The 18,857-nt window shown below is 39.2% G+C and overlaps 1 protein-coding gene across 2 annotated transcripts in view; it reads right to left on the bottom strand.

Annotated features, from left to right (window-relative positions):
- Positions 1–18,857, bottom strand: part of Pls3 (plastin 3) — an 89,367-nt gene that overhangs the window by 15,093 nt on the left and 55,417 nt on the right. For both annotated transcript variants that reach the window (XM_042665828.1, XM_042665827.1), the window contains 5 exons: positions 14,013–14,176; positions 7,307–7,436; positions 5,969–6,101; positions 2,818–2,899; positions 1,854–2,019 (listed from right to left, as the gene is read on the bottom strand). In XM_042665828.1, coding sequence (XP_042521762.1) covers positions 1,854–2,019; positions 2,818–2,899; positions 5,969–6,101; positions 7,307–7,436; positions 14,013–14,176 — 675 coding nt within the window. The remainder of the gene's footprint in view (positions 1–1,853; positions 2,020–2,817; positions 2,900–5,968; positions 6,102–7,306; positions 7,437–14,012; positions 14,177–18,857) is intronic.

The raw sequence follows: 18,857 nt of genomic DNA, 5'->3' as shown, positions 1-18,857 counted from the left end.
AAAATGAAAGACTAATGTTGGACAAGAAAATTAGTTAGTACTATTTGATTTCTAAAGTTCTAATTATACCTCTATCAGGCAAAGATCATCTTTGATAGATTTGTGTCATTATGGTGCTCAAGGATTTAAGCAAGATGAGAAGTAGCGTGCTGATATGTACAGAGCCCTCCTTCTGGTTACCCTTCCCCCCACCATCAAAGGATGGAAAGAATCAAATAACCCAACATCTACATATCTAATTTATTTCATGAGCCAATATAATTGTTTTCTTTCCGCAGTTTCCATCAATTAAGCAAGGAAAACATTGATATGATGTCAGCAACTGGAGCCATTTTTGTTTTGTTTTGTTTTGGTCAGTCATGGGCCTTGAGCTTGGAGCCTGGGTGCTGGCCTTGAGCAAAAGAGCTCTTTTGCTCAAGGCCAGCACCCTACCACCACTTTGAGTTATAGCACCACTTCTCATTTTCTGATGATTAATTGGAGATAGAGTCTTAAAGACTCTCTTGCTCAGGCTGGCTTTGAACCACAATCCTCAGATCTTAGCTTCCTGAGTAGCTAGGATTATAGGCATGAGCCACTAGCACCTGGCTAACTGGTGCAATTTTAGTCATTCAAAAGTAGGATCTCAGTGCCAGGCCCAGTGGCACATGTCTGTGAAGTCCCTGCTACTTGGGAGGCTGAGGATGAGGATCACTTGAGCTCAGAAGCTTGATTACAAAATAAAAGAAAATAAGTAAATAAAAGTAAACATTTAAAAATTCAGAAATAAAATAAAAGCAGTATTAAAAATAATAATAAGAAAAAAGGACAAACTATTAGAGAAGCTCCTTCTTTCTAGATCCTTTAATATATTGGAATCCACCAAGTCTGGCAGAGTAGTGGGTCATTGCTGGAATCTTGTAGCACTTCTCTGTTCCCACCTTATTGGTTGGTGCTGGTATGTGAGTCCAAGAGTTAAAGATCAAACTGGGTAACAGTCAGATCCTCCCACAACAAAACAGAAACCAAGCAAAACCCTTAGGGCTAGGGGTGTATATAACTCAGTGGTAGAGCACTTGCCTAGTATGCACAAGGCTCTGGGTTCTATCTCCTGCACCACACAAGATAAGTAGGACTTATCTTGTGAAAATGTGCAAAAGCCAGTCCTATGATATGTAAATGTCCAACATAGGATTTGGCAAACATTATAAGACCTTGAAAAATATGGAGAATCCCAAATATATACTCTTCCATCAAAGTAATTAAGAACTATTATGATGGGAATGATGCTGGAAATTTTGAAATAAAATATGAATATCTGGAGCAATAATCAACATTTAAAATTTTAGAGAACTGCCTACTACCTGACAGCCATTGGATTGCATATAAGCATGCACTCTGTAAATAATGAGATCTAGAAGTCTATGCTGTTAAAAGGATGGAGGAATTTTTTTTCTGGCTCAGGAAATATAGGAACACTAAGATAGATGGCAGGACTGTGAAAGCAGTCTAAATCTATGATAGAATATAAAAGGCATTATAAATAACAGGACATAGCCTACCATGGAGCTCAGGGGCGTCATGCAGTAGAGGCTGTGTGGACCCTACAGAAAAGGCTGTTACCTTTGGGGACTTGGGAACATTATTTTCGTACCTTTGTTGTAGATAAAATTTAAAGTGCCAGATAAATGTAAATTACTACAAAAGAAGAGTTATAATTAGGCTGTTTCCCTGAATGCCTAAATAGCATTATCTTATGTTAATTCTAGTTATCATCTAATCACCTCAATTTAAGTGAAAGTATAATAGTTTGTATGAATAGAAAAAGATACCCCCAATAAACCACTTTCCCAATAATGACTGTGTTCCATTACCTTCATTCCGGCTTAACTCAATGTCTGCAAACAAACCGATCTTAATAATCTGCCAAAGCAGACCCAACACCAGATGAGGTTTCCCAGCCCGTAAATCCTCTGCACCAATGTTCACAACGTGACACCCAATGGCAGATGCAGAGTTCAGAGCCAAATTCAAGTTTTCCTGCAAGACAGCCAAATTACAATTACACTTGCTTTTTGACCTTTCCATTTTTCCCAGTGAAAATTTTCACTGAAAATAATACTCAGATGTTTCATTTGGCCCCTTCTGAATTATGCTGACACTAAAGGAAAAGCCCAAGTGACTACAGTAAATATATCCATGTGGATAGTGTCGTATTTCAAAAAAAATGTCTTAATGAGAGTCCCAGAAGTATGGCATGCACCCAAGTCAAGTTCTAGAAGCTACCGATCTCTATCTGATGCCTGAGGCTGAGGGGATTTTACCATTTAATAGTCTAATATTCTTCCAATGGAAAAAGAAAGAATGCTCCATTCCTTTAAATAGGCCAACTCATGAAGGGTTTAAATATTGTCCTTGAGCTCATGGCTTGGGCACTGTCCACTCAAGACTGGAGCTCTGCCTCCTGAGCCAAATCTCTACTTCTGACTTTTTAGTGGCTAATTGGAAATGAGACTCCCACAGATTTTCCTGCCCAGTCTGGCTTAGGACTGTAATCCTCAGATCTCAGCCTCTTGAGTAGCTAGGATTATAACAGGAATGAGACGGTGGTACCCAGCTGGAAATATTCTACCACAAAAAGACCATAGGGCTTTGAAATGAGGCAGAGATTTGCACCACAGTTCTTTATTAACCTCTGGCAAACTTTCAGACTTTTCTAAGTTTCAGCTCTGAGGATTAAATGAGATACTATGTGGTGAGTACAAAATATGCAGTGTGTAGAACAAGCTTTCCTGGTTTTATACCAGTTCCATGGCAAGAGTGGAGAACAGGGTGTACCTGAATGATGAAGGGTGTAAGTTTCTTCTTGTTGATTGCACGTTCATCAATTGTATCAGGAACTGAAAGGTTGATCATTTTGCTGCAACAAAAATGAAAAAAAGTTAATTACTCTTAAAGAGTCTATAAAACATGTCTTTCATGTGATCTAAACAAGAAACCATGTTGATTGATCACAATAAAAACTACATACAAGCCTAGCACTGGTGGCTCACGCCTGTAATCCTAGCTACTCAGGAGGCAGAAAGCTGAGGATTGCAGTTCAAAGCCAGCCCAGGCAAGAAAGTCCATGAGATTCTTATCTCCAACTAACTACCAGAAAACTGGAAGTGGCGCTGTGGCTCAAGCAGTAGAGCCCTTGCCTTGAGCTGAAGAGCTGAGAGACAGTGCCCAGGCTCAGAGTTCAAGCACCACGACCGACATAAAAAACAAAAACAAACTAAAAGAAAAAACTATACTCATAAAATGCTTTAAAAAAAAAAAAACAACCAAAGAGCTGAAGGTATAGCTTGGTGGCAAAGTGCTTGCATAGTATACAAAAGGCCTTGGGTTTGATCTCCAGCACCAAAACCAATACCAAAAATATGACCAAAATGTTTATAGTAGCTGAGACTCTGAATAGAGTGTAGGGGCATATTTTCTCGTGATTACATTTTTTTGAGATACTGGGGTTTGAACTCAGGGTTTCCAAATTATTATACAAGCACTCAGCCACTTGAGCCATACTGCTAGCCCTGTATTGTTTACATTCTGAAAATGAATAATCTGCATATTGAAAAGGATCAGTGAACAATTATGATAACCAGATATACATTGAAACTCTTCTACATGATTTAATTTATATTTAAGTTTTACCCTCTATCCAAAAAACAGTAATACATTATTTGTTGAGAAGACTTTTTTGATGCTACAGGAAGAAACAGACTCACACATGAGGTCCACCCCATCTTCTATCACTGAGCTATACCCCCATCCAAGCAAGGGATTGTTTCATTCACTCAAGTCTTACTTCTGCTTTTTCATGGTGCTTGAGCTGGAATCCAGCATTGTACTGCTGAGTTACACTCTTAGCCCCCTTCACCACATGCTTTCTGAGTGTCTCAAGAAGCTAGACACTCCATTTGGTACTGGTAATACAGTGGAGAGATAAAGAAAGATTAGTTAGGCTACAGTCTGTCACTTACTAGAAAGAAAATATTTTCTTTTGTTGGTCATGGGGCAGGGCCAGGGTGCTATCTCTGGGCAATTTTTGCTCAAGGATAGTGCTCTAAAGGCACACCTCCAATTCAGGTTTTCTGATGATTAATTGGAGATAAGAGTCTCACGGACTTTCCTGCCTGGGCTGGCTTCAAACTGCAATCCTTAGATCTCAGCCTCCTGAGTAGCCATGATTACAGGTATGAGCCACAGCATCTGGCTAGAAAAAAACAATCATATTTGATACTATTTATGTATTTTTAAAAATTTATTTGGTGGGGAGAATTGAACCTCAGGGCCCCCAAAACATCCATGGTTCATGGTATGTTCTATGTATATACATAGTATATGGAAAGATGCATGGTTTTCCCTATTCACCATAAAATTTCTTACAGATGGTACTATAAACAATTAAAATGTTATGAATCTCAGCCTAAATTTTACCACATGGGGGGTGTGGAAGGTAAATATTGCACACTTGGAACTAGTGTTGCAGATTTTAAAATATTTACATACACATAATGAGGTTATTATGAGGATGTCAAACAAATTTCATTTGTGTCATATATACCTTGCACACATAACCAAAGGGTAATTTTGATTTGTTTTTTATGGTGCTAGGGATGAAAGCCAGGGACTCAGACATGCCAGGCAAGCTGCATCTCTACCATAGAGCTACCCCTGGCCCAGAAAGTAATATTATACATTATTTTTAGTGCACCTGCATTTTGACAGTGACTTGCCACATAAAGTTAGGTGTGGAGTAGTCCACTTGCAGTGTCATTGAAGTAGGAAGGTCAGGTCTAGCCAGCACCATATTGATCACATGGTGAATGGTAGGGTCTAGCATCTCTTCTTCATGCTAGGGGAGGGTGACGCCTCCCAGGTGATGCATATGCCCAGATCCCTGGAGATAGGGACAGGCACTTGGCTGATAGGTTACTGAACCTGTCAGTCCAGTGCCTGGGACTGGGAGTGTTCTGTGATCCTGTCCTGTGCTGGGACACTATTTAGACTCTGACAAGCATAGGCACCCTTACATGTGTCTCCGTTTTTGTGTCCTGTGTCCTGTCTCTTCAGTCATCATAGAGTCCCAATTCAGCTCTCCATCAGAGCTGAATTAGTTTGTTGGTATTGTTTTTGTTCTTTTCTTTCTCCTTGGCCTGTGTCCTAGCTGTGTTGTGTATAAGCGGGCTGCAGGCCTTTATTACAACAGACTGCCTGCAGACTGCTATGTAATAAAGATCCAAGATTCATTCTCCCAAAATGTGTCTTCTCTGATAATATACCTTACAAATGTCAGAGCTTAAAATGTTTCAGATTTTGTAGCATTTTGGCTTTCAGATTTTTGGATTAGGAATGCTCATGACAGAAAGGAACCTAAACACATGTGGAGTTCACTATCCTAGTCCACAGCTGCATGGCTTCTGAGTGTATGAGCCTGAATTTGAACCTGGGTCTATCAGTCTTGGAGCATGCTCTTAACCACTGGGCTACACTGCCTCTGAAAAGAAAAGCAGCAGCAGAGAGCACTGAGGTTTTCCCATCACTTCTGCCAAGACCCTGCCGGCTATGGGGGAGTCACAGTGACAGGAACTTTTTAAAAATAGGTCACTGGAGAGAGTGAACTGAAGGTAGCCCTTTTTTTCCCTTTGGAAGCTATTGCATTTCAGAATAGACACTGACATACTTAAATGAACGAAGTAGTAATGTACTGCTTGCTAGTGATGAGAAGAAATGGGTGCTGAGTTTTTGTCCTATAGAGAATATCTCAGTCTCTGACAGTTTTCTTTACAGAGAAAGACTTAAGAGATGAAACAAAAGGGACTGAAGTGAGGTAATTCTCCTGTGTTTCTTTCCTGAGATGCAGCTGCCAATCATTTAGAAACAAACTGAGCAAGTTTATGGAAGGACATTTTTGGAAATCTGTAGATAAAACAAGTTAGCATCTTACCAAAGCACAATTCCATCACCAACAGCTTTGAACAGGTCATCAGTATTTGGGTTCATAGGTATAACATGTCTGCAATCTGGATCATTTTCCAAGGCCTTGTTTATCCAGTTAACAAAAGCATATTTTTCTTCCTCTAAAATCATGAATGAAAAACAGTTCATACTCTGTATTAATCTTTTGACCCCCCCCCCCAAAAAAAACCTAAAATAGTTGTAATAGCAGTATTGAACAAACATGTGGTTATCATCTTTGGACACCAGATACTTGGATATAACCCAAAATGAACAAAAACAATAAAGTAAGTAAACTGATCCTCAGAGAAGTTACTTATAAAGTCTTTTAAAAATTGTATGTATAAGCCAGGTGCTGGTAGCTCATGCCTGGTATCCTAGTTACTCAGGAGGCTGAGATCTGAGGATGATGGTTTGAAGCCGCCATGAGCAGGAAAATCCATGAGACTCTTATAAAGTATTTTAAAAAGCCAGAAGTGGAGCTGTGGCTCAAATGGTAAAGTGCTAACCCTGAGCAAAAAAGCTCATGGACAGTGTCCACACTCTGAGATCAAGCCCAAGTACCAGTACAAAAAAATTTACATTTATAGCACTGCACAACTCTACTGTAATAAAATCTATCATGACATGAACTGTGTCTCTTGTAAGCTAAAAAAAATTATACAATAAAAACCTGTCATATAAAAAACCCTGTCATAACTTTATGGTATTACATCTAAGCTCAAGTGCATCTAACCAAGGACATCAATGGTATTCTTTTTGTTGATTTATTTATTTATTTTTTGCCTGCTGTGGGGCCCTGTGCTGTCCCTGAGCTTTTGTGCTCAAGGGACACATTAGCACTTTAACACTTGAGCCATAACTCCACTTATTGCTTCTTGTGGTTAATTGCAGATAAGAGTCTCACTTGCTACTTTTCTTCCTGAACTGGCAATACTCAGATCTCAGCTTCCTAAGTAGAGATTACAGGTGGGAGCCATTGGCACTTGGCTGGGATTCTTTTGTTTTTGTGCTGGTCCTGAAGCTTCAACTCAGGGCCTTACACTCTAGCTTGGCTTTTTCACTCAAGATGGACACTCCAACACTGAGTAATAGCTCCACTTCTGGCTTCACTGAGTCATATCTCTACTTCTGGCTTTTTGCTGGTTAATTAGAGATGAGATTCTCTCACACTTATTCACCTGGGCTGGCTTCAAACTACAGTCTTCAGATCTCAGCCTCCTGAGCCATTGGCGCCTGGCTGGTGGGATTCTTAATCAGAACCCCCCCCCCCCATGACCTTACAGTAGCTACCCTACTCCCATCTACATCACCTGGAGCCCATTACCTGAATAAGAATGCTGAGTCCCTTCACTGGAGAGCTCTGAAGTCCCCCCCAGAGCACAGATCCCCTCCTTCCTGTTGATTGCCTTGCGGAAGGTTTTAGCAATATCACTGCTTTTTACCTCTTGGAAAATCTAGTAAGAAAAGAATTTTGTTGATTGACAATTCAGGCACAACAATAAGCATACTTGTCTTATTTTAGATCTTGATGGTTATTGTTTTCCCCAGGTGATGAGTGTTAAAAGGAAAATTGGGCTTGAGTTTTTGCAATGCTAAACAAATCTATCATGGTGCTACTCCAGATGAAGCTTCAAGTCAGTTGCACACACTTTCCAAAAACATGAAGTGCTACATGCATTGAATCCCTTGTAAGCTCAAAAGTAGGGTGGTTGAAAAGCACAGGTCAACTTGTTAATTTCCTATTTTTTTTTTTTTTTGGTCAGTCGTGGGGTTTGAACTCTGGGCTTGGGCATTGCCCCTGAGCTCTTCAGCTCAAGGCTAGCGCTGTACCACTTGAGCCACAACGCCACTTCCTAACCCCGATTCTCAATGTAAAGAATGTTACTTAAAAACACTTAAAATGCACTTTTAAAAAAAAGTGCAGCATAATGGTAGCTCAAGTAAGAATCCATTTAATCAAAAGTTGCAAGGGAGTCAGGATTTGAAAAATCTGTTCCTCTCCTTTCCTCTCTCCCTTCCTCTCTCACTTCTCCTTTTCTTTGTCTCTGTCTGTCTCATTTGTTTCTGAGGATAGACTTGAACGTTCAGGTCGATAACTCCACCACTGAGTTATAACCCCAAACCTAGCTTATCTTCACAATAAGGAAAGTGGCTAACAAGTTAATGTGTATACTCTAATTGTATAAAACAGGTTGAAACAGTGCAAATTTCACATCCTGGCTCACTAAATTGACTGGGTGGGCATTCTAATGGCATTTCTATATACTCCCAAACCCCCCTCCCCAAACTTGTCCCTGATCTACCAAGGTACAGCACTGCCTCCAGTTGCATAGAAGCAATGTGCATAAACTTCAAAGAACTTCCTTTAAATGCTGTTTAGAACCCTCATTTAAGTGACCCTATCAAAAGAAACACAACTGTAATGGAAAGTTTGCTAAAGAAATGTAAATTAACTCAAAGGTCTTTCATGCTGTCAATGAATACATATATTCTCATCTCAGCATGATTGTAGCCTATGCCTAGAATAATATCAATATATAGCAGTTCGTGCTGGGAAAATCCAGCCCATGAGATACTAAAACCTTGCTGAAGACTGCCAAGTTTCAAGGAGAGAACGATTTTGTAACTAGTCCATCAGAATAACTGACATTTTGTAATCTGTACCAAGGTTGCTGCCTGCATCATCTCATACCCTTACCTTTCTTGTCCCCTTACCTTTCCTGAAAACTGACTTGCCTGCATCTAGAAACAACTGATTCAAGTTTTCCCACTTTCTATATCTGCAAGTCTGTAGAATGCCAGTAATTTTACAGGTAGTGTTTTTGGTGTCTATATCTACAATACAGAAGATACACAGACACATTAACTTTTCTAGATAGTGTGTGCAAATGATAAACCCACTTTCTTCTCCATAGCACCGACTCTCATCTGACTTGGACACTCCAGGTAATTTTTCTATTATTCAAGCCAAACTAATTGAATTGAGTCACTCCCTGGAATGTGGCAAAGACTGAATTAGAATGTGTTTTGATCCATAGCTTCCTTTTTTGATAACAAGGCACCTGGCTCAGTAAGGAGACAAGTACTTCATTCCAATTCTGTGTCATTTAGTTAAACATTGTGGAGCAAGTTAAAATCTGACAGGTTGGGGCTGGAAAGGTGGCTCAGTGGTAGAGCGCTTGCCTTGCATGCATGAGGCCCTGGGTTCGATTCCTCAGCACCACATAAGCAAAAGTAAAAAAGCCGGAAGTGGCACTGTGGCTCAAGTGGTAGAGTGCTCGCCTTGAGCTGAAGAGCTGAGGGACAGTGCCCAGGCCCAGAGTTCAGGCCCCACAACTGGACCCCCCCCCAAAAATTTGACAGGTGGTTCTATGCTTCCATCAGAAAGAATGACATTTGTTAGGAAATGGAAAGATTTGGAAAAAATTATATTAAGTGAAGTAAGCCAGGCCCAAAGAAACAGGTCTCATGGTTTCTGTTATTTGCAATAACTAGTATGTCTGAGACAAGCAGAAAAGGTCAGAGAAGTTGATGTTAGGTGAAATGAACCCCAAGATAAGGACTCAAATGTTTTTTCTTTCTTGCAATTGTTTCTAACATATTTATAAGATGATTTCTATGTTACCTTGTATGTCCCTCCCCCACGGTAGAATCCCTGCTTTCATTGTATTTGATGTTGGTATAATTTGTGGAGGGGAAGGGGAAAAACAAACCATTTAAATAGGGATACAGGTGGACCCATTGCAACAATGAGATGCACAAGTCGTTATGTCGAAAAACAAACTTTACAACTTTGGTGGTGGGGGGGGGGGAGGAAGGGATGGGAAGGGGAAACAAAGGAGGAGGCAACAATGCTTGATAAGATATGTACTCATTACCTTGCCCATGTAATTGTAATCCCTCTGTACGGTATTTTCACAATTAAAAAAACTTCTGAGAAGTGGCATTTCCTCATTCCTGCCATACCACATGACAGTACAATGGGCAAAACATAGTACTGCCTCACAGTGATGTACCAGGCTGGTTTTCTCTGTATTAGTGCTTTCGTAGTAAGCATTATTGCCGGCTAGAAATTAGCCTGTTTCAATGAGCACAATTTCAGCCCACAGATAAATCCCGATTTGCATGTGCCATAGGAAAATGTGATGATTAAAATGAAAAGAAAAAGGAGGAAAAAAAGAAGTAGTATTGTATTATAATGAAATGACTTCTATGGTCTAGTACAACTTCTGATGTTTGGGAATGAAATGCAAGAATCTAATTAAATTTTTTAAAAAGAAGATTGTATGACTGGAGGAACAAAGTGTGAACAAATGCAGCAGTGGTCCTCACTAGACACTGTTGAAAATGAAAATATACAACTTGTGGGAGGGGACTGGAGGGAAAAACTGGGAGAGAGTGAGGGAAGTGGTAACATTGTCTTATTACCTGACTTATGTAACTGTAACCTCTCTGTACATCACTCTTATAATAATTTTTAAAAAAACAAAAAAGCTCATAATGCCTTTTTTCCAACTCCCTCGCTTCCTCCCTTTCCTTTCCTTTTATTTCTGTGGTGCTAGAGACTGAAACCCAGGATCTTGTACAGTTTAAGTTAATAAGCACATGCTCTACTGCTAAGCTCTACTCCTAGCCCCTACTTTCTAAATACTTTAAAATACATTCTTTCCGCTAATCCCAAATGATTGTGTACTTTCCTGCTCTTTGGATTATAACTTTTAATGTAAGACAATAAAAAATTCATATATGCAGATTGATTGAGAATTTGCTTTTTCCTTTCCACTTTAGTAAAGCAACTGCTGGAATGGATGATAAAGCTATTGGAGTATCAGCTTTAACTTTGTGAGAATATTAGAAGGCAGAGCACAAGGCTGAACACTGTGCTTTAGTCTTCTCAATGAAGCTTTTCAAGGCTGTGCAGGGATCCAGATGAGCTCATTGTTTGGAACCATTGTTCCTCCATGAGGAAGGACTAGTTTCATCATCTGTGAAGAACTTCCTGCCCACACAGCAATGTCCACTCTCCTTCAGTCCCCTTTAGGGAATGTATTTGGTTCTTCCATAAGTGTTATCACCTTTCTCTCAAAGATCCTCAGCAAGAAGCTAACTTCTTCCCATCCCAAAAATGACCCTGACATAGGCCTAGTGGCCAAACCCAAACAACCCAGAGGCATATGACTTATGAAGGAAAGATTTCAGAAACAATTACAAAAAAATTGACTGGCTTCTACTATATGGGGCTTATTTATTTCCAAAGTAATAGGTTTGAATTTCTCCTTTCTCTGGAAATTCTCATAATGCTGAACTTGTAAAAGAATACTGCTTAAAAAATAGTAGTCAGGTATTATGGTGTGCCTGTAGTCCCAGCCACTACAGAGGCTGAGGCAGGAGAATCCCTTGGGGGATCCAAGAGTTCCCACCAATGCAAGCAACTTGGCAAGACACTTTCAAATGAATAAATAAAATGAAGATAGTCTCCTTGACACTAACATCTATGTAGCTTTTACTATATACCTGACATTGTTTTAAGAACTTTGCCATGTTATTTAATCTTATGAAGTTAGAAACATTACAAATATTCCTTAAGAAAATCAACAACTTATTGTCATTATATAAGAACAAGATTCTCATTGTGAAAATGAGAGCTTAGCATGGTGATCCACTGTTCAAGGAATTTATTGCCATATTAGCTTTTCACAAAATCTCATTATTTCATAAATATAAACATCCAAGCCAGGCACAGTTGACTCACACCTAGCTTAAGAGGTTCAAAGTTCAAGGCTAGCCCAAGCAAAAAGCTTGCAAGATCCATCTCAACAGAAAAAGCTTGTCATAATGGCACATGGCTGTCATCTCAGCAACAGTGGGAAGCATAAATAGGAGGCTCATGGTCCAAGCCAGCTGGGAAGAAAGCAAAAAAGGAGCCAAATTAAGAAAAAAAGGTTTGGATGCATGGCTCAATCAGTACAACACTTGTCTAGCAAGCAGGAGCCCAAGTTCATAAAATTCCAGTACCACTATTAAAAAATCAAGTAATTTCATTTTCAAATGCTTAGAACAAAAGCACATATTTACAATAACTTTTGGAATCTTTTCTGCCCTCTGTGTATACTTCCACAAAATTAATACAAATTGATTTTATTTGTAGTTGCCACTTGTTTCCAGGTAGTGTTGGTATAGTCATTTCCTTTCATAGAAATCCACATTGTTTGTTTTCATTTGAAAAATAAGTGTAACCATATTGGCTTTTTCTAGGTCTAAAACATTTTAACCTAAAATGTTTTCAGTACTTGGTTTTAAAATTTCTCTGTTGTTGTCAAAATTATTATGCATCTTCTTTATTTTTTGTGCCAGTACTGGGGTTTTTATCCAGGGTCTCATGCCCTCAGTCAGCTTTCTTGCTCACCTACTGGTGCTTTTACACTTGAGCCACAATTCCTGCCAGGCTTTTTACTGGTTAATTAGAGAAAGAGTCTCCATTGGTGCCTGGCTCCCTTTTCTTTACTTTTGAAGAATATACAAAGGTTATCCCACCTCTTCACTTAAGAAGCCACTGAAAGCTGCATGGAAGTGGTCATCTTTCAAAAATACACGCAATTAAAAATCTTCCTAAGGTCATTGTTCTTGCAGACACTGCCATAATTTTGTCTACCACAAATCTTAAGGGTTGAGGCCTGTCCTTTCTAGGTGCAAGTTGTATCACAGTTAACTGCTCTGAGCTGCTTTCAACTCACAACTCAACATGCAGTTACAAGGGGAATGAGTTATGCAACAGAGAACATGCAAGTGCTCAAATTGTGACTTACTATTGAACACAGAATTCAAAGCAAAAGGCTTTGGCCCAAACTGGAGACAAAAAAATGGTTGGAGGAAATCAGTATTTCTAAAGAAAAATGGCAAGAACTATATCATTATAATTATGAGCCAAGTCTGCATTGTAAAAAGTTAACACCCTCCCCTACCCCTGTAATACTGACAGCTGAGTTAGACATCATTATTTTGTCATTATCCTTCCAGACCTGCAGTGTTCTTAAGGAGGTAATTCTAATCAGAGAGAACATGAGAATTTTAGAAAAAAATAAACTATGGAAAGGACAGAAAGGAATGCTGGGAAGTTTAAGACAAATATTGGGCACTAGTCACTAGTTTGTAATTTATCGAAAAGAATACCTAATCAAATCTAGTCTTAAAATGACCTTAATAATAAAAAGTAATCCATAAAATTTTAACAGGAGCTAGGAGTGGTGATTGCCTGTCCTAGCACTTAGGAGGCTGAAGCAGGATTCTGAGCAAGGTCAGCTGGGCTGCATAACAAGATCTTGTCTCAGAAAAATCCAAACCAATAAATTTTATGGTATATTCTTAACTGAGAGAAGAACGAAAAGCTCTTTTTAAATATGTCAATATTGTGTCAATAAATATACATTGAAAGTGGCTGGTGTCTTAGAAAAATCTCAACCCCCCAACTGTCAGTAAGTAAAAGTTAGGCTTTAGTAAAGAACTGTGTGCCTACCACACCAGATGCTCCCAAACAAAACATTGAAATGTCTTTCCCAATGGACTAAAAAGATATGCTTCTAAGTTTTCATTATCAAAATGATCACCCTAGAGAAAATGGTATAGTTAAACACCATTACCACAGGAGAAGAAAACGTCTATTTAATCAGCAAGTTTAGCTCAGGAAGCTCCTAAGACTGAGTTGGGGTATATCATTAAAGTTGTGGGGCATACTACTCACCATGAGAGAAAAAGATCATTTCAAGGCTGTCATTTAGCACTTTGAAAGACGCCTATAATGACATCCTGTTAGGAGATGGTCACCTTTCATAAGGAGCTTTCTTTCTTACAGTGTTCTCTTATGAAAGAACTAACTGAACAGAGTGGGCACAATGAAAAGGAAGGTAACTAGTTAGCAGATTGCTAAAGTGACATGTTTTCATGAGTTAACATAATAGTATTTATACTATAAGATCCCACAAGACAAAGGAACAATGGCGAGTTCTACGAATTGTAGATTTTCATATACTTACATAAACGAACTCATCAAAGCTTATCTTTCCATCTTTATTCCTGTCACTATCCAGCATGAGTTTCTGAATAATTTCTCTCACTTTATAGCCTGGCAATGGCATGTTCGCTTCCTTGAAAAGTTCATGAAGTTCATAGTCACAAATATATCCATTGCTGTTGAGATCTTTAGGGGGAAAAAAAAGAGCAAAAAAGGTTAGGGGACATTAATTGATAGCATTTTCCATTATTTTTGGTTTATTTCATAAGCTCACCTAATTGGAGTATTTTCTAATTATTTGGAACCTAAAACTGTTTGAAAGGAAAATGTACATTTTAATTTAAAGTGCAAGGTTTTTCATGATCTATCCTAGTGCTTTTTTGAGGGGTCAGTCCTGGGGCTTGTACTCAGAGCCCTGGATCTGTCACTGAGCTCGTTTTTGCTCAAGGTTGGCACTCTACCACTTGAGCCACTGTCTTCACTTCTGAATTCAAGGTAAGAATGTCCCAGACTTTCCTGCCTGGGCTGGCTTCAAACTATGATCCTCTGATCTCAGCCTCCTTAGTAACTAGGATTACCTGTGTGAGCCACTTGCATAAGGCTATCCAGTATTTTAAACAGTGGGTAAGAAGCTTTGCCTAAAAACAGTATCAGCCAGGCACCAGTGGCTCATGCCTATAATCCTAGCTACTCAGGAAGCTGAGATCTGAGGATCATGGTTCAAAGCCAGCCCAGGAAGTAAAGTCCCTAAGACTCTTATCTCTAATTAACTACTCAGAAAAAAACTTGAAGTGTTATGGCTCAAGTGATAGAGCATTAGCCTTGAGCATGAAGAGACTCAGAGACAACACTCAGGCCCTGAGTTCAAGCCCCAGAACCAACAAAAAATACTACTGCCGATTTTAAGCAAGCATGGTTGGTTAATAACACTATTATCAAAACACAGAAGTAGCTGGTCGTGGTAGTACATGCCTATAATTACAGCTACTCTGGAGGCATATCTAGGAGGATTATTATCTAAGGCTGCTCAGGGCAAAACTTTCAGACCATACCACAAAAATAAACTAAAGAAAAAAGGCTTAGGGGCATGACTGAAGTAGTACAATGCCTGCTTATTAAGTGTGACACTCAATTCAAACTCCAGCAACACACTAAGACCACTTTTTAAAAAAATCAGCACATTGGTGGTTCATGACTATAATCCCAAAACTCCAGAGGTAGACACAGTAGGACTGAGAGTTTTGAGGCCAGACTGCACTACCTAGAAGATCCTCTCAATAAAACTATACATTGGAAAGCATAAACAGGACTGGGGGTATGGCTCGAATGGGGAATCACCTGCCTAATAACTTACAAGGCCATGGATTGAAACCCCAGGACCACCAAAAGAACAAAATTACATTTTATACCAATGAAACACCAACATGGTATAAAACGACTTCTACTGAAACCATGCCTTCATGTTCCTACTCTCATTTGTATAAAACTTTTCTGAATTAATATGATGCTATTTTAAATCACACCTGAAATGCAGCAGCTACTTTTAGGGCTTACTTTGAGTAAATATAAACAAACACTAATCCAAGATTAATAAAGAGTTCATAGAAATACATGTGGTACTGACTCAAGCAGATGTTCAACATGACTCTATAAATATTCTTTTTATTTCTGTGCTACTGCAGTTTTAAGAGTATGTATAAAGTGCTGATTAAATGAATGTTAAAAATGAAGAATAAAATTCTGATCCATGGACTGAAAGTTTGTTGGATGAAAAAGAGGGTAAATGTCCAAAGTTATAACCACTTGAGGATGTATTTTTAGTAAGTAAATTTTTACTTTCTCCAGCAACATGAAATATGAAAATTAAGAAAGAAATAATCTGAGCCAGGTGTTGATAACATATGCCTATAACCCTAGCTACTCAGGAGGCTGCAGAGGCAGCCCAGGCAAACAAATCCAAGAGCCTCTTACCTGCAACTAAACAGTTAAAAAAAAGCCAGATCTGAAGGTGTGGATCAAGTGGTAGAATGGCAGTGTGAGTAAAAAAGCCAAGCAAGAGCACAAGGCCCTGAGTTCAAGCCCCAGTACCGGCACACATATACAAAAACTCTACCATATATTGTTCTTGAGACCAAGAATACTATAGACAACAAAAGAATGTCATTACAATATAATGTTACATACATAATATACAATATAATGTAATCAATATGGGACATATTTTAAATTTTTCTGGTGGTATTGTTATTTAAACTCCTGGCCTCTCACTTGCTAGGTAAGTGCTCTAACATTTGACCCAGGCCCCTAGCTAATTTTTCTTTAGTTTTTTGTTTTTTTTTGGATATGGTGTCAAAACTTTTCACCCAGGACTAGTCTTGATCATTTCCTGTAAAGTTAGGATTATGGATGTACACTACCACATCTAGCTTGTTTACTGAGATGAGAGGGTCTCACTAACTTTTTGCAGGGCTAGTTTCAAATTGTGATCCTCCTTACCTCTGGGATTATCTGTCACCACATACCTGGCTGGAAAATTTTTTATTGCCACAGCTGGGCAAGGAAAAGATGCTCCTGGTATCCAATAGGCAGAGACCAGGGATGACGATATTATACTATGCATGTGACCCCCATCCTCAATGCACAACATAGAATCATGTGGGTCAAAATGTAAACAGTGCTCAAGTTGAGTAACCATTCTAGTGACATTGTGTGGTGGGAAGGAAGGCATTTAGACAGAAAGGTGAGGGAAGGCAACTTTGCTGATTTGGGTGTTTTTTTTTTGTTTTTTTTTTTTTGGGGGGGGGTCCGGTCATGGGACCTGAACTCTGGGCCTGGACGCTTTCCCTCAGCTCTTCAGCTCAAGGTTAGTGCTCTACCACTTGAGCCACAGCGCCACTTCTGGCTTTTTTCTTTTTGCTTATGTGGTGCTGAGGAATACGTACCCAGGGCCTCATGCATGCAAGGCAAGCACTCTACCACTGAGCCACCTTCCCAGCCCCTGCTGATTTTTGTTGAATCTAGAGTTACATGAGTAAGGTGGCTATGTTGAGGAAAGGAGTTAAAGTAGGAGAAGTTGCAAATGAAGCAAATGTGGTGTGCTCCAGAGCCCACCAACAGTGAGAAACAAGGTCAGGAGCAGAGTATATCCAAGGAGTTTTTTTCTAAGTGCGATCATTCACTAAAATGGGTAAGATCCTATATGAAACCCATTTCATACTACTTTGAAAGCTGGTAAAGTCCTTCACTTTTTCCAGTTGTGCAGAGAATTGAACCCAATGCCTCCCATGTGCTATGCAAAAACTTTATCATGGAACTATATCTATCTCTAATCCAAAGGCTGATGAAGTTGTGTGTAGATAAAATGTCAAGCCTCATTTCTCTATTACTGAGCAAAACAGTCATGGCCCCTAAAGCCCTTGCTAGTATCAGGGTTTGAATTCAGGTCTCAAGTTTGCTCAATTGGCAATCTCCTACTGAGCTATGCCTCAAGCTGTTTTGCATACTGATGCTTATTTCTAGAATATATTAGTTTTATGGGGGAGGATTTTATTGAGACATTTCCATGTCCCTGGTTATTTTTGTAATAGGATCTCACTTTTTACCTGGGTCTGCACTCAGACCACAATCTTATTATTTTATGCTTCTTGCCATAGTTGGAAAGATAGGCAGGCACCACCACACTCAACTCTTTTGGCTGAGATATGGTATCAAGAACTTTATTTTGCCCAAGCTGGTATCAAATTGTGATCCACCTGATCTCAGCCACCTCAATAGGCCACCTCACTTTTTTCAGGTAAGGAAATACTTTAAAAATGTATTCTCCTTTCTCTGACTTCTGAAATGGCAAGTATCTAAGCATTGCTCAAACTTTGGTTTTTATTCAAATTTGACCTGCCATTTAACAGGTAATCAATAGTTGTTCTTTTGACAATAGAAATGGAAGGTAAGATATTTTAAACTTAACTATGGAAAAATATAATGAATTCAAAGCTGCAATAGACCAACCCAAGCTCTGAGAGTTTATCTGGTGGTTTATTTGTATTAGTGGAAATAGACGTTTGAGTTGCAGGGAGAACTAATGTTTGCCTGAACCCAATGCAAAAACTCTCTTGAGCCTTAATTAGAAAAAAGCTCACTGATGTGATTAAAAGCAGCCAGGAAGTAGCCACCCTAAAATATAACTAACATAAAATAACCACATGCGGAAACTCCATTTCAAAGCAAGGGTGGTAATAACAGATGCTTTTAGTAAGGGACAGGAACATGAGAAAGGAGTTGGGAGGAATAGGAATTTGTTATCATGTGACCATCTTTCTTAAGTTGCACATCTCTTCATAAAGGTTATTTTAATTTTTTATGTCCCACCTTAATATATAGCCCAGTGCCTAGCGTATACAAGCAACAAGGAAAAATTCTGCATGTACAATACATGGATTCTCAAGTATTAACCAGAGGAAAAACTGCTCTAACCCTAAACTAAATGGCAAAATATACACAAATAGCCTTTTTAAAAAAGCCAGAAGGCAATTCCTCAGGAAACCAAAACCTGACAGGAATATCCTTAACTGACTCTCAGTCTCATTCTCTTGGTTCTAATCCTGTCCCCACCCAGCAGCCTGTAGATCTGTAATTTAGTTTTCTAACTGGACACATACCCAGAAAAGAGGGCACAACAAAAGGGGCAGAAGAGGTGGTCAGATCAGGTGTTTCCAAATGCAGACACCTGCCATGGCTTTATTAAGAAATCCCCTGTTAGCTAGGCTCTGGAGGATCATCCTTGTAATCCTAGCTACTCAGGAAGCTAATATCTAAGGATCAAGGTTCAAAGCAAGCTTGGGCTGAAAAGACTCCAACTAACCACCAGCAA

Source organism: Dipodomys spectabilis, unplaced genomic scaffold, assembly GCF_019054845.1.
Source record: "Dipodomys spectabilis isolate Male_0828 unplaced genomic scaffold, ASM1905484v1 ptg000353l, whole genome shotgun sequence".
In the NCBI taxonomy this organism is placed as follows: Eukaryota; Metazoa; Chordata; class Mammalia; order Rodentia; family Heteromyidae; genus Dipodomys; species Dipodomys spectabilis.
The sequence above is the reverse complement of the archived record's forward strand: the minus strand, read 5'-3'. Positions and strand labels throughout refer to the sequence as shown.